At 36.8% G+C, this 17,025-nt stretch overlaps 1 protein-coding gene across 1 annotated transcript in view; it reads right to left on the bottom strand.

Annotated features, from left to right (window-relative positions):
• Nucleotides 1–14,725, bottom strand: part of FARSB (phenylalanyl-tRNA synthetase subunit beta) — a 72,973-nt gene extending 58,248 nt beyond the window's left edge. Inside the window, exons 1-7 of the mRNA XM_051983464.1 lie at nt 14,612–14,725; nt 11,599–11,654; nt 9,721–9,875; nt 7,604–7,676; nt 6,916–7,031; nt 3,850–4,000; nt 997–1,105 (exon numbers count right to left, since the gene is read on the bottom strand). Coding sequence (XP_051839424.1) covers nt 997–1,105; nt 3,850–4,000; nt 6,916–7,031; nt 7,604–7,676; nt 9,721–9,875; nt 11,599–11,654; nt 14,612–14,669 — 718 coding nt within the window. The 5' untranslated portion in view covers nt 14,670–14,725. The remainder of the gene's footprint in view (nt 1–996; nt 1,106–3,849; nt 4,001–6,915; nt 7,032–7,603; nt 7,677–9,720; nt 9,876–11,598; nt 11,655–14,611) is intronic.
• Between the last annotated feature and the right edge of the window lie 2,300 nt (nt 14,726–17,025).

Below are 17,025 nucleotides of genomic sequence, written 5' to 3'. Positions count from 1 at the left end.
TTGCTTATAAATTTCTAGGTGTCCTAAGTGCTCCTCCTCTTCCCACACCCTAATCCTCTCCACTGGCTCTCACTTAGAAGATAGATATACATCAGCAGTCTGCTCCCTCATTTTCCTTTTCAGTTTAAAGCCCTTTTGATTAGATTTGCAAATATAGTCTTACTAATCTTTCCACCATTTCTGGCCAGGAATCTGCCATCCATCTATTTTAAGCTACTGTCCAAAAATACAAATCCTCTTCTCAGATACCATCTTCTTAGGTGATTGTTCCATTTGCAAATTAATTTGTCCTCTCCAGCATTCCTTGCCACCAATGGGCATCGTGAGGAAAACACAACTTTTACCCCTCTGGTCTTGAGTTTGTTGCTCAAGACTTCAGTTAACTGGCAATACAGTTTAGATGCTTTCTGGTAGTGTCACTAGTACTCCTGTTAATTCCCAGAATCAGGCACATGTTATGTACTTTGATCAGGGATTAGCAGGATAAATGAGGATTCATTGTATCAGTAAAAGCCTCCAGAATTAGCTGGCTCAAATTAAATTATTTTGTCAAATAAGAGTGAATGTGGCTTTTCTGGAAAATAACAAAATGAACAACCTTTGAGATAACAGCAAATGACACACTCCATGATAATCTAATCACTACAACAATTTCTGTTACTGCAGTGATACCTACCTTAATTACGGTTTTATTTACCATAAATTGAAATGGCCCAGTTAGACTGAATAATATTGTTAAACCCAGTACTGCCAAGAAGCACTTTTCATGATAATAGGTCATAATCACATAATCAAATATCAGAACAAAGGGAAGTAAACATCTAGTTACCACAGAGGAAAAATATTGTCCAGATATCTTGGAAGAAAAATAAAGGTTAACAAACTGCCTTTGGCTCACCAAGGAACCAAGTGACTAAAGAAAAGGAAGGCTGAAATGATCAACTAACACTGATGAGAAGCTAGGAGAGAAAAGGAAAAGAAACAGAATAAGCTTACCATTAATGATTGGAGGCATTGAAAGGACCACACCATTGCTGTCATAGATAACTGGGTACAGGGGCTTATTTTCAATAATGTGCAAGAAATGCTTCAGGTGGTTATCAGTCTGAAGAAATAAAAGTACGATGTCATTTACCCATTATTTACATTATTTTAAAAAGTTCCCTAGTCTAGTTATTTGGGAATCTGGAAGAGAAGAAGTAGAAAAAGCAATTATAAATGTCATAAATTACAGAAAATCCTAATTTATATTTAACTCAGACTAAATGTGTTATATTTTTTATACATAGTTCCTCCATCAAGAAGTTTTGAGAATGCTTTTCCAGTAGGAAAAATAAATTTGCATTAATTCAACAATATTCTTTTCCTGATCTTTTTCATAATTCAAACATGAATTTTCCACACAGGTGCCAGTAGAAAGGAGGCAGAAACCACTTCTCCCAACTCCTTCATTTTGCAGATGAGGAGCAAGCTCAGAGAGATTTAGTATTATGCCAAAGGTCAGAGATCTATTTCCTGATGGTACCAGGACTAGACTCCTAGCTCTTGATTTTCCAGCAGTAAAACAGAATGATGCTAAATAATCAAAATATTTAACTTCAGACCTTAGCCTAATTTGCCTGTATTTTAACTAACTAGGCTGATCAGCCAAAATTAACATCAAGAGAATTATCATATAAACTTTTTTATGTCACTCAACGTTTTTCAAACTACTATGGCCACTACTGGACAGAGGTGGCTCAATGGTTCATAGGTGGATTTTTAAATTTGTGAAACTTTCAGTTGCCACACTTCCTCTCATAGCGAATGAAATGGTGAGAAAGGTGGATAGAGGCTGGTCCAAAAGACAAAAAGAAGTGGTTTCAAATACTGACTGTGTGACTTGGGACAAATGTTTTAATGTCACAGTACCACAATACTGATTTGCACGGACACTGGGTAGAAACCAGGGGTCTAATTAAGGGGGGATGAGAGTGAGGGAAGGAGTTTAGTGTAATGAATGTCAAACATTATTTTACATGAACTTGAGACTTTTGAAATGATCATTTCAAAGGAAAAAAAATTGATCTGAAAAATTTAATTTGCTAAATTTAAGGAATTTTTAATTGAACTGAAGAAATCTTTTGGGGGAAGGAGAGGGTAATTACCCACTTAAAACTTGAAGCAAGGAATGTGGATGATGAACAGTTGAAAGCTCTTTTCAGATAAAATGGAACGATCAATTCACATCTTTCATTTTACAGATGATGAAGTTGAAAATGCACAAGAATGACTATCCATAAGAATGTGTGCTCTTTAAGACTAGAGGCTAGTATTAACCATTCTGTGGATCCCAAGTGCTTAGTACAATATATGGCATGATAAAAAATACTTAATAAATTTTGATATGATTGGCAGAATAAAGATCACAACTTTTACATCCACCTAAATAGCTTTTTATCCATTTATAATCAATGCTGAACTCTGTGATACCAATAAATAGCCAAAAGGGTGTTCCTAATGGTATTTTCAAACTAAAGCTGCCTCTATATCTGCCCAACTTTATCACATCCAAATGTGAATGTTATAATATAAATTTATTTGGGGCTGGTTCTGAAAATTAAATAGCAGTTAATATAGTAATTGTGCTGAAGAGTAACTGAGGACTAATAAAACAGATTTTATTTAAAACAATTTAGAAAGGAAAAGCTTTTTTTTTTGGAAAAGATAAATGTCAAAGGAAATTAACAGCTTTTAAAATAAATACAAAAAAAAAAACCTAATTTTTTTTAATGTTCAAAATAAGTAAGAATCAAAAATATACAAATTAAAACAACTTTGAGATTTGATCTCATATCCATCAGATCAGCAAAGTCATTAAAATATAGTAAAGCTCTGTACTGCAAAAACATTAACTCATGGTAGAAACACAAATTGGTTTAATCATTCTGAAAAACAATGTGGAATAAATGTAGCATAAAAGAGATTCCACTATTAGCATTATACTTATCATAATACCTTGCACATAGTGATTAAAAAATGCTTGTTAATTGAGGGTATGCTAAAGAGGTTAATGACATCAAGAAAAGATTCAAATACGCAGAAATGTTTATAGCACTATTTGTGAAAACAAAAAGCTGAAAAACATATGGGGGAATGGCTTATCAAATTATGATATATGGCAGATAATCATTTGAAATAACAAGCATGAAGAATTACAAGGAATATGAGAAGCCCCAAAAGGAATGGTTGAAAGTAAAGAAAACCAAGCCAAGAGAATGATGTCCACAATGATGGCAAAATCGATTCAGTGAGGCGCTAACAAAATTCTGGTCAAATACAATAGTGCATGATAGGATCATGTCAGAATCAAAGGAGACTTTGTTCATTCTTCCATTCTTCTTCAGGGAGTATATTTTGCAGGAGTGTATTTTGAGAAGGAACAAAGGAAGGAAAGATGCAAGAATTTACACAGCGCTTATTATGTGCCAGGTACTTTACAAATATTATCTCATTTGGTTCTTACAACAGCAATAGGAGACTATTATTATCTCCATTTTATAGTCGAGGAAATTAAGGCAAACAGGTTAAGAGGCTTTGCCAGGGTCACACAGCTACTATGTGCCTGAAACTGGATTGGAACTCAAGTTTTCTTGATTCCAAATCCAGCACTCTATCCAAAGTACCGTCTTCTGCTTATAAAATCTGTCAAGTGAAAAACAAAATTAGGTAGTGCAGTTTAGTTTAGTTTTGTATTTTAAGGAATGAAAAACATTGTATTTCATTATTTTCCTTGAAACCTATTTTCTTTGGTCAGGATTTCATCATGTTTTTAGTGAAGGTTCTAATAGTCAGAAAGATGACACTTACCTTATATAAATCCATCAGTTCACAAGCTGTGTGCTCCTTTGTCTGATTTAGTGCCTTGAATTTAATATCTGAAGGAGGCCTAGCTGTGTAAGTAAATGGTCCTGAGACAGTATCCAGATCATGAGTACCAATAGCGACCAAGGCTCTTTTCCTAAAAATCACAAATTAAATAAGATAATTAGAGATGGCATCACTCTAACTCAAATTATTCTGTAGTTGTATTTCTAATAAAGTTACAGTTCACAAAAGAGTATTTCAAATCTAGGAAAAGGATACAAAAACAAAAAAAAAAGGGCAATACTAGAAACAACTGCCTGTAATAACCTGGTACTTTTTGGTTGCTGTGATAAAATATAAATCCTAACACCTCAAGGTTTCCAAATGGTACACATAACAGATCTGCTCTCAAAGGCAATTACTACAGATTTTCTATCTTATTGTGAAATTGTGGTACTTTTCTATCATAACTTCTAAAATGCAACATTAACATATGACATATTCTGTTTTTCCATTTCCATACACTTGAATAATTTATCTCCCCTACTAGTCAGTCTGTCAGTGAGCAAGCATTTATTAACCACATATTATGTGCCAGGGGCTACACTAAGGACTAGGGAAACAAAAAAGCAAAAGGTAGCCCTTGCCCTCAGGGAAGCCATGTATTCTTACAATCTAGTTGGGGAGATAAGCATATATGTACAAATAAAAAAATATGGAATAAACAGGAATTAATTGATGGAGGAAAGGCACTAGAATTAAGAGTGACTGCAAAAAGCTTCCTGTAGATTAAGTTAAGATTTGAAGAAAACCAGGAAAGCCCAGAGAAAGAGATGGGGGGGTGGGAGGGAGGAGTATGTGGAGGAGTGTCCTTCCAGACTCAAGAGAATGCCCAGAGCTGAGGGATTCAATGTCTTGGGCATGGAACAAAATTGCCCCTGACTGGACTGAGGAGCATGTGGAGGGGATTTGGGGAGATTGCATAAGGTGAAACAAGACAGAAAAGATAGGCTGAGCCAGCCTATAACGGGGTTTGAATACTAAACAACAGATTTTGTATTTGATCCTGGAGATGAAAGAGAGGAAGAAATGTGCTTTAGGAAGATTAACCTGATAGCTGAGTGGAGGAAGCGGCAGACCAGGGAGAAGCTGATGCAGGACCTGTGGTTGGGAGATGGCAGAGGAGGGAAAGACAACACAAAAACAATACAAAGGGAGAAGCGACAGGGCCTGGCAATGGCCTGGGTATGGTAGATGAGGGCAACCTCTCGGCTGGAGCCTGGAGGCCTGGGAAGATGGTGGCACCTCCATAGTAACAAGTCTAGAAGAGAGGAGATCAGCAATACTATTTCTTCTCAAGGCTTTCTTCCCATTCCTCTCTTCAGCTTCTTTTCTCAGCTGCCAAACTGCTCATCCCCCAAACGTGGAATGTACTTCCTCTTCGCCGCTGCCCCCACAGAATCTCTAGCACCCTTCTTTCCTAATCACCTTAAACTTATTTAAATGTGTGTATATATTAAATGTACATATGAAAATGTGGTGTATGTATCAGTAAATATCGGTATATATAAATATATGAATGACCATGTATGTATGCAAATATGAAGCTCCCTAAGAGTGCAAACTGTTTCATTTTTATACAAATATCTCGAACATAAATATGCACTTAATAATTGCTTTTTGATTGACACAAAGAATGCCTAATAAATGAGGATGGCAAGATGGCATAATGTCAGTACACTGGCCTGCCAAAAGAAAGATCCAAATCCAAATCCAGCCTCAGATGTTTACCAGACATAGGACCTGGAGCAAATACTTCACTACCTCCGTTTGCTCAACTGTAAAACAGGAATTGTAACAGTATCTCTCAGGCTTTTGGAGGATAAAAATTATAATGCATTATGAAAACATCTAAAAGTACTGTGTAAATGCTAGCTATTACTACTATTAAATGATCAGAAAATAAAACTGTGTCAGAGATTAACCTATACAAAGTAGTGTATTACGTACATGGTAAGAGATTACATTCCTTTTTATGCTTTAAAATTAACTTTAAGTTCTCACTGTCTTGCCTAACATGCATTCTGGAAAATTAATTAAAAGATTCTGTTTTTGTGTAAAGTTATTATTTGGAATCTCAAAAGTGTTTACCACACAAAAGATAAAATTCTATTATTCTTCGGTGGTATAAAAAATATATTCCTGAAGACAAAATGAATTAGGGAGAATGACAGTGAAAGTAACCCTAGGGGCACTAGGTCACTGTTGAGAGTAGTTCCCCCAAATAATTAAAATTATCCAAGTGAAATCATTAATTAAAATTTCATGATATGTGTGTGTGTGTGTGTGTGTGTGTAAGAACAGAAGACCAATGTGGCTACAGTGTAGGCAGGGGAGTAAACTTGGAAAGGGACTCATGGAGCACAATATTTAATACTAGTACGGATACTGGATTTAAGGGAATCTGCGACTTTTTATAAAATAAAAAGATAGACTAACTTAAATTTCTTTTGCTATATACAACTCAATCCTAAATTGGTTCATATACAAATTCTAAGTATCAGATGTTAGTAATGTTAGTAATAAAATTTTAAAAATAATAATCTCTAATGTTTAAAGACACTTTTCTTAATATCTTCATGCCTGTGCCATACATAACAGTATTTGTACCCAGTGGACACAACACAAGTTAAAGCCTGGTTATTGCCACATCCTCCTGCTCAGTGTATAGTTAAGTCTGCTTCTAAAAGATCCTGCCAGCAAAGCATAAATGAGCTCTAGAAGATCTGACAAAGCTGGAAAGACATTGTAGCCAAGCCTGGCAATCACCTGTGTTTATGTAATCCAATGACTGTCCCATCTAAATTGGAAAGGTTCATTAGCAGAAGGCTGACCACTAAATAGGGGGTTTCTTTCGGCTTCAACAATTCAATAGGACAGCAACAAAGAGAAAGAGGGATTGAAATTTGTATCTGTACAGCAAGAACTAAGACAGAAAAAAATCATAAATCCTTAGAGCACTCAAGTAATCATTACCATCTATTCTAAAATTTGCTTTTGAAAACAAACCTGCAGATGTTCTGATGTAATTTCTCCTGAAGTTCAATGAAGCTGTCATAGCGAGCTTTGGAAAATTTTATGTTTCGAAGAACTGCTGCTACAGCATAAGGACGGACTTGGGCAGTCTGAAATTTATGAAATTAGAAGAGAATAATACAGAATGTTTTGTGGTAAAAATTCTTATTAGACTTCTCATTGTATTCTTAAGCCTTAAAAAGTCACATTTCAGTCAAATCAAGCAACTAAACTAAAAATGTCCATTAAATGATACTGAAATAAAATAAATTTTTCTAGATTAAAAATACAAGTGTTTTTATCACCCAAGATCTGGAAAGAGAAGGCATTTTGCCAGTGGTTAATGGTTTTAAAAAAACAACAAATGTTAACAGAAAAAACTCATGTTTCAGTTCTTCTCAGTTTAATGTAGGGTTCACATCTGGGGCACTGCACCTCAAATTTTTTTCTGAAATACTGTATTTCTACAGTTTTGGAGGAAGGTCTCATTACTTATACTTTGTTCATGGTTATGGCAAAATGTTAACTTTTAAGTATAGCAATTATAGTGAATAATTAGAAACATCCACATTTGATAGAGCAAGAAAGGTAGGTTCTTATTCCTTTCTTCTTTCCACCTGGTATAATAAACAGGAAAGAAAGGAACTTGAGGTACTGAGACACAGGAAGCCACCCTTGATACCTCTTCAGTGACAATCAACCTCTGGATCTGTCCATTATTAGGTTTTATCCGTTTGTATCTTGGAGCTTTAATCCTAAAATAAAAAAGAAGCAAACTCATTTACAATAGATCCAAACATGTCAGTACCAGAATATATTACACCAAATATGGAAGTACTTTAGAATTAGAAGTGACTTTAGATATGAACATGAATCTCAGCAACATTTCTAAGTTTCCTTAGCTGATTATTTTTACCACTTTTACTTATTCTCTTAATCTTAAACTTGTGTGTTTATGTGGTATGTTACATTAGCTATTGTTTATACACACACATACATAATCTAAGTATCCTATAAAAGAGCCAAGTTTTAATTTTTTTATTATTAAACGAGGTTATATTATATCATAGACATATACATAATCTAAATAACCTATTAAAAATCCCCCTAACTTACTACTAAGCGAGGCTATAGATAAAATCTATCTCATTTTTTAAAAGACTATACCCTACCAAAGAAATGGATATCAAATAGTTTTAGACTGCAGTGTGAACCTGTTCTCACCTAGGATCTGACTTTGTCAAACTTCTTCATATCTCCGTGTCTTAATTTCTCTATGTGCTAAAGGAAGTCTCCTATTAATTGAGTCTGGTAATGTTTGCCCAAAGACATGTCTTACTGCAGTATTGTGATGATAAATTAGGGCTAGAAGACAATAAAAAATGTCCTTGCCCTTGGACACCCCATAGTGTACTGGAGGTTCTGTATATAGACATAAATATAAGCTAATTTGACATGAGAGAACACTATCAAGTGGACAGAATAGGAAAGACTTTGATTAAAAGACAGTCCCTATGCTGAGACTTGAAGAAAACTAAGACTCTAAAAGACAAAGGAAAGACTGCCCCCTGAAGATGCGAGAGACCCTCTTAGCACAGGGCCAAGAAATGTGAAGCTGATGCCAAGAAAGAACAGGCCAGTTTGGCTGGAGTAGAGTAGGTAAAAGAAAGTACTAGGAAATAAATCCTGTAAGTGAGAACCAGATTGGGAGGCTGAATAACAAGTCGAGGAGTTCATATTTCATCCCAGAGATCGTAGGGAGCCAATGACATTTTCTGATTTTTTAAAAAATAGAGTCAGACCAGGTCATCTCTGTCTGGGACTTAGCAATATTAATTTGGCTCTACATGGACAACAGGCTGGGAAAGAGAGAGCCCACAATCAGGCAGCTCCTGCAATACACCGTCATGCAACAGCCAAGAAGGGAAGGAAGGGGATGGAGTCAGGAGACAGAGGGAGGGTCTTGATGAGAGTCGCCAATGGCTAGCTATGGCACGTGAGGGAAAGGAGAGAAGGGTCAAATATAATTCTAGGTAAAAAATTCTAGACTAGAGGAATAGTGATCCCCGCAATAGAAGAGGCAGTTTGGGGGCAGAACAAGGTTGGGAGAGAAGGGAAAGAGTGCCACTTTAATAAGGTGAATCTCAGATGTTGGCACACTGAAATGGAGATAGCCAACAATTCAATACAACTCTGTACCATTTAGTGAGCATCCACAGGCAACTGGCAATGGGAATTCAGGAGATTAGGGTGAAATATACAGCTATGTCATCATTTGCATGAAGATAATAAATGAATATATATGATCAGATTAAATCAAGACATAGGCCAGACCCTGAGAATGATGAATGAAAAAGATGTATTTACATAGTAGAAAAAAATATGCAAGGAATATATATGTCTTCATAAGAAATAATGCTCTATCCCATGTATTTAAGCACAAAAATCCCCAAACTAAAAATATTTTTCTTAAAAAAGAAATATTCCATTTGGATTATAATGTATACCACATGTATTTTTAAAGAAAAATTATGTTTTCAAACTACATTTTCATTAAGCATAATCATTTTAAAAAGATACTCAAAGGGCTATAAGTCTTTATAACAGAGAAAATATATATGTATATTAATCTCAATTCCACTCACCAAAGACTTCTGAATATACAAAAAATAAAGGTTTTGAAATCTCTATGTGATTTTTCCTAAAACATAAATCCAAGAGCTAATAATGACAAAGCAAGATGATTTCACCAGCAAAGATGGTAAACATTTTAGAACATTTAGTGAAAAAATACCTTACCTCTCTTTAAAAACCTGAAGCCCTCGAACCAATCCTTCCAGGCAAAGGAGATCATATCTATTGGCAGGGACATCAATTTTGTAGAGAATGACATCAGAGGCACCTTCTGCTCGTTCACCTCCTTGTTCTTTACTTATAATTTCCTTTTCGGAAGTCTAAAAGCACACAACACAAAAATTATAATGCGACAGAACAAATACCTAAGATGCTTAACAGAGCACTATGGCAAGTCTCCCAGAAAAAGGAATTATGTCAGTCTCTGTTCTATACAGCACCAAATATTTCATGAGTACTCAAATATTAAACATTATTCCCAGCTAAATCAACACATACACACTCCCTTATCTAGGTCAACAAATTTACTTCAGCCAACATGTTGTGCGTGGATCTTGGTAGGTACGGGGGATGAATACAAAGTTAAAATTTTTTAAAAATGATCTCTGCCTCATGAACTTATAGTACAGTAGACTGTGCCAGATACCTACAAAGGCAATTATAGTATCTAAATAAATTATATAGGCACCCTGGGAAAGATGTGTATTTGAACTTTTAAATTTGAAAAAGTGATGAATGAAGTTTCATAGCTTTGTATCCAAAGACAGTGTCAAAAATGTCAAGAAAGCAATTTTGCTTCATGAAAAGTTCAAGATAATATAAACCCTTCTGCTTAGCATTTAAAGCTCTTCAAAGCCCGGCCCCTTGCTGGTCTTCTCCACTTTACCCTCCTGTAACCACTCTTACATTCCTGCAATCTTGGCCTTCGTGCAGCACCTCCCCTACTGTGCCAGTGCACAAGCTGTACCCCACAGCGCAAAGGCTTTCCCCTCTCCCTCTTGCTTTTTCTGACTTGAAGACAGAGTGCAAAGCCCATTGCTCCAGGCAGTCTCTCCCTGTCTCCCCAGCTGCTGAGGCTATTCCCTTCCATCTGCCCAGTTGTCTATGTGATGGCTTCTTCATTAGTATGTGAACTCCTTGAATGCAGAGACTGTGTTTTTGCCTTCTGCTATAATCCCAGTCCTGATCTGTCAACTGGATGAAAACATGTGGCTTAGGCCAGAGCCTAAGCAAGCAGGCCAGAGTCAGGAATCAAAGTTTAGTTTCAAGGTAGAGAGAAATGACTTTTGTATGGCTAAATCTCGAGACCTGGACTGATGGCTGCACAGGTGAGCTAACAGCAATGATGGGACCATTCCACCTGGGGTCCACCTGAGATAATGAAGAGATAATCACATGAAACAATTCTGGGATCCTGTTGTGGCTGAGATCCTCCAGAAGGGAGCACAAAGGCTTGCTCTGGAAAACAAAGCATCTCCCCATCATCACGATCTATCTTTAATAACGTAACACTTTAGATTTTCAGAAAACTTCTCTTCTGTTTTCTCATTTGGTTCTAATAACTCTGTTACACAATTTCTCTGGGTAACAGGAAGAGGCAACCCAGGCTTGTGGAGGTCAAATGCCCGAGGTCACAGAGATGGTGTCGAACAGGAGGGGAGCCAATATCGCCCAACCTAGCCCTCTCTCTATCACTCCACACCGTCTCTTATGTGAGCATAATATATTGTTCCTAACATTAGTGTATTACACAGATATGCCCTACTGCAGGCATATGTGTGGCAAAAGAACATGATTTCTTATAACTGACACATTTTACAAAAAGGCCACAGCATATACAAATTAGGACTTATTATCCAAGTTGACGACAGTAAAGAGACCAAAAAACATTACTGAGGACACATATATCATCTGAGTGGGTCAAAGTGGTAAGCCTATAATCTAAACCTAAGGTGATAAAAAAGGAACTACAACATATCACTCAAAATAAGTGTCTTTTTAAAGACACAAAATAGGAAATTTTTTTAAATTGCTAATACATACGATTTCATCAAGCTCCAGACCAAATTCGAAGCATAGTTCATCAAATTCTTCGTCAGCTAAAAAGAAAGAGAATTGATCAATTTTGATCAGTTTAAAACAAATTAAAATATTAATAAATGTTTTCATTGCCTTGAATCAATGAAACCATTATGTATATATCAATATACACATACATACTTAATGCATGTATGCACACCTTTTGAAATGAGTGATGCAAATAAAATAAAAATTTTTTTTAACAATGCATTTACTCTTCAAAATTACCAGCCAAATCAAGTGGGAACTTATAGGTTCTCCTCAGAAAAATAAAGGAGTTGATGTATCATGCATGTTCCCAGCATCAATAAAAGGCATGTCATGGGATTTGTTGTCATCTAATCATAACATCCCAAGGTGCATAAGCAGGAAGTTCAGCAGAAAACTTACATCATGTCTTGAGGGTGAAAAAAAAATACAAGTTATATAAGAAAATCCTTCAAATTAAATTGATAAATGCTTTTGATATTCGTTAGTGTTAGGGAGAAAGTGGGTTCAGGGAAGGATGGCAAAAATTATATTGGACAATAAATGAAGAAAGCCAAAGGCTTATAAATCCATATGGTGAAAACTATACTAGCTGTAATAAGTGCTTTTTTGAATAAAAATTGAAACCTTTCATGAAACTTTTTATTTATCATTTTAAATAAATGTTCATTTTAAGGTGCTATTTCAACAACAACTAGGTATCCTAGTGGACAGAGCGCTGGTCCTGGAGTCAGGAGACTTGAGGTCAAATGTGACCTCAGAAATATAACACTTACTAGCTGAGTGACTCTGGGCAAGTCACTTAACCTTTACTGCCTCAACAAAAAAGATCATAGCAAACAACAAACTTCATTTTTAACAGGTAGAGATGAAATGATCACTTCCAACTAGCAGTCTATAATGTAGTCACAACATCAGCTAAGAGCAAAAGCCAAAAGGTAAAACACAAATCAAAAGGATAAAGCTAGGAGGGCATTCAAATTTAGGATTATGGCAGCTTCGACCAGTTCTATAAAAACGTTCTTCCCAAAATGGGAAATGGAGAAAAAGAACACATTGATTATTATTATGTCCTCGAGATATTTAATTAAAATGTCTCAGAAATTGCCAAGCAACTCAGAAGAAAAGACTCATGAGATCAAAGACTTAGAACTAGAAGGGACCTTGAAGAAACATCTAAAACATTTCATTACAGACATAGAAACAAGCTCAAAGAGTCCCCATAACTTGGCTGGGTCACACAGGTCTTAAGCATTAAAAGGCAGGATTTGAATCAGGGTTCTGGGTTCTTTCCCACAGACCCCCCTTGCCCTCACAGAGCTTGGGGAGAGATTATGGTCTGAGAGCAGCTAGACCAAGTCATCACAAGGAGCCGTATAGAGGAAACCAAGTGTGGAAAGCCAGGAAAAGTGGTAGGATCTAGTGAAATGTGTGCTTCAGTCCCTCCAATTTTGAAAGTATCCAGGGTTGATTCTTAAAAAATTAACCTCAAAATTGAAAATATCACAGATAGTGATTTAGAAAAGAAAAAGAAAAAGAAAAGATGCCTGTGAAGACAGCAGCAACAACTAATCCAAATGCTGTATTTCTCATTTCTATAAATCACCATGAAAGTAGTGGGGGGGACACATCTTCCAGAACGATCATGGAGGGGACCTCCTCCATGAAGCACAAAAGGGAATAGATTTTTTTTTCCGGGGGGGGGGGGGAGGGGAGGGGGGATCACATCTATAACACATCTGACAAAATCATAAAATATAAAACAAAACTGTGCTCAGTGACTTCAAGAAAGTTTGTGCCAGTAGAGAAAAATGTAAGATTAATCAGACAAGATACCTATCACAAATAGCAGGTAATGATAGGGCACTGGTCAGGGAGTCAGGAAGACTATTAAGTTCGAATTGGCCTCAGGCTAGTACAATGGGTCAGTTTCCTCATTTGGAAAATAAGAATAGTCATAAGCACTTGTCTTCACAGGGCTGTTCTGAGAATAAAAATCAGATGTTTGCAAAGCACTCTGAGAACATCAAAGTGCTGATATTATAACAATTATTATAATTATTACTAAAATCTTAATCACAATCCTATTGTTCAACAATTCATTTAGTGCTTTAGTCAAAGATGTTTCAGGTAAGTGGGAGAAACATATCCACCAAAAACATTCATGACTTTTTTTTTTTCTTTTATGGGATATCCATCACTTGTTAAGGAAGGTGTCTAGCAAATCAACTCCAAACCAAAAAAAAAAAAAAAAAAAAAAAAGGATTTCCAGGTTAAACTCCAATTTACAGATAACGTTCTCATAGCATTAAGCTTTAAAACAATTTTTTTTAAAAAAAATCTATAAATTTCACTCGGGAAAATGAGTAACACAAAATGGATACATCAAGACCTAAAGTTGGATAATGGCCTGGGTCTTAAACTTAATAGATCAGACTGGAGCATATTTGTAAGGGTTTTCAAGGATTCTAAATTGCCCACCATTAATATCAATATTCTCTCCGTGAAGATGCGTTGGAATAATGAGTATGTTCTCCTAATGGCGCTATATGGTTGTGAATTATGGAACTATCATAACAGAATCAAATTCACACGGAAGCCAAACAGGAATGAGGAGGGGCAGGGGCATCAGACAGCAAGCAGCAGGAGGTCCTCCGGTAATATTCAATTACACGTTATCAGAGGCATGAATGACCCAGAAGGAAGGAATAACGGGAAATGGACAGGTCAAATGGTACCTTGTTGCCATCCCATTCCCCAGAAAGAACATGAGGAAGAGATCTTTCCGGGGCATTCATTACATCTTCCAAAGGGAATTTTTAGGAAACTATAGGGCATAAATTATACACGTGACCCCCGTCCGCTCCTCCCCCTCCCTGGGTCCATTCAGAGATTACTCCTCTCCCCAACCCAAGGAGGGGGCGGGGGCTTAGAAACTACCCCCCTGGAGTGGACTCCCCAGTTGTTGCCATGTCACGGCCGCACTCACTGTAAGTTCGGCCCAAGGCTCGGAAGAGCAAATCCCGGTTAACACTGACTGTCGGCATGGCTCCTCCGGGTACACAGCGCCTGCGCGCTCGACCTCGCCGGCCCGGTTCCGCGGTCCTGAGAGCAAGGACCCTGCCTCTTGGGATGAGGTCGTCCGAAGTAGCTCCTGATTCGTTCTCGTTCTTCCCGCTCTGTTTTGGTTCTACAAGTATCCTGAGAGCGGTGGCTTATGGTATTAACAGACCTTGATATCTGGGGCAAAGAATCTGAAGGGGAGAAGGCCAAAGGGGAAAGGAGACAAGATCCTGAAACACCATAGAACAGGCAGTATTGTGGACAGCCCAGATTGCAAATCGATTTCATCAGCCCGGAGTGAAGGACCAGAAGCAGGATGAGGGCGCAGCCTAGGAGAAGAGGGACAGAGTAGGAGGCGGAGCAAGGGGATGAGCAAAAAGAGAAGGGGACACAGAAGCCCTCTATAGGCGGGGCCATAGTGGGCGGGACCTTGAGGAGAAATCGGTAGGTACAAACAGATGGGCGGGGCCAAAAGGAACGCGTTGGAGTGCCCAGGTGGGACTGTCCTGGCTAACGTTACTAGAACAAGGTCAAGGAGAAAGAAAAGTGTGCTGTCTGCTGGGAAGAAGGACTTCAATGGCAGTGACATCTTGTCATGGTTACCCTGGACTGAGCACCAGACCTGGAGTTCAATCCCAAATCCATAAAATGAGGGTTCCAGTTCAACAAACCTTAATTCGTCAATCAACAAACATTTAGTGAGCGCCCACTGTGCTAGCATCGGGGACACGGGGCAAAGAAAGAACCCATTCCTACTTTCATACAACAAAGGCAAGTTAACTGTGATTTTGATCATGGTGACTCCCCCTCCCCCACAAACTGAAGTCTATCTGTGACTAAATGTATGAAACCTAGAAAGTTGCCTAAAGGGTAAATAATTTCCCCAGTGTCAGACAAGATTTATAAACGCAAGTTTTTCTGACTCCACTAGTCTATGAAAAGGAAATTAAAAGAAGAAAAAAATTAAATTAATATTAAATTAAAAGAAGAAAAAAACCTTCTATATTCTATTGGATGTCGATAATAATAGGACAATAATACAACTCTACTTTGCAGAGCTGTTCAGAAAGCACTTTATGTTCTTTAACGTGTCTTAGAAATATGAGTTGTTAAAACTGGATCAAACAATCCAGGTATTGTTCTCTTCCTCCTTTATTGGGAGTTTTTCCATCTATTAAGGTAAGGTTTCTGGATTTCCTGGCCCTTGTGCCTTATCATTGACTACAATCTGTTCCCAATCTGTCTTTCCACCTTTATTTCCCAGTACACTTTAGCACAAAACCTTGACTTCATATATCCTGTCTTTTAACCACAATATGAGTATCCCAATTTGACCTTTTTATTTTTTGTGGTTTTTCAGGGTTCTGAGGTGGGTTTTTTCTCGATATTATTTTATTTTTCCAACTACATGTAAAGAGTTTCATTTTTGTAAGATTTTGAATTACAATTTTTTTATCAGTAACAATCTGATGTAGCTTATACATATGCATTCATTTAAAACATATTTTATATTAGCTATGTTGTAAAAGAAGTTAAGAAAACAGAGCAAAAAGGAAAAAAAAAAACATGAGAAAGAAAAAAACAAACCAAAAAAAGTGAAAATAGTATGCTTCCATCTGCATTCAGTTTTCATAATTTTCTCTCTGGATGCAGATAGCATTTTCCATTCCAAGTTTATTAGAATTGTCTTGGCTCACTGCATTAATGAGAAGAGCTAAGCCTATCATAGTTGATCATCACAATCTTGCTTTTACTGTGCAGTGTTCTCCCAGTTTTGTTTGCTTCCTTTAGCATCTTTCTAGGCTTTCCTGAAATCAGCCTGTTCATCTCTTGCTTGTAGAGCAATAATATTCCATTACATTAATTATCATAACTTATTCAGTCATTCCCCAATTGGTGGGCATCCACTCAATTTCAAATTCCTTCTGGCCCCTTTGTTGATGCTATAATTTCCCCCAATTTGAAATGCATTTCCCTGCCTTTTCCAAATGCCAGCCTTCAAATCTGAGCTTAATTCTCATTTGTTTAACAACTACTCAAGACCACTTCTTTTTCCCTCTCCTCTGAACTCCTCAAGTGCTTGTAGCTACCCTCTTTTTTTTTTTTTGACAAAAAAATCATTACATATTGTTGTAGAATTACAAAATATTAGGGTTAAAAAGATTCTGAGAGAAAATATAATCCAATCTCTTCTCTTTATAGTTGAGATGAGGAAACTCTTCATAACACTTTCATAATTCCAGAAAGATGAATTTATTTACCCAAGTCACATAGTAAATGGTAGACAAAATCTGAAAGGAAAAGAATGTTAATTAAATGACTTTTCCATTTTCCTGTAAT

This window comes from Antechinus flavipes, chromosome 3, assembly GCF_016432865.1.
Source record: "Antechinus flavipes isolate AdamAnt ecotype Samford, QLD, Australia chromosome 3, AdamAnt_v2, whole genome shotgun sequence".
Classification (NCBI taxonomy): Eukaryota; Metazoa; Chordata; class Mammalia; order Dasyuromorphia; family Dasyuridae; genus Antechinus; species Antechinus flavipes.
This window is presented reverse-complemented; position numbering and strand designations above follow the sequence as displayed.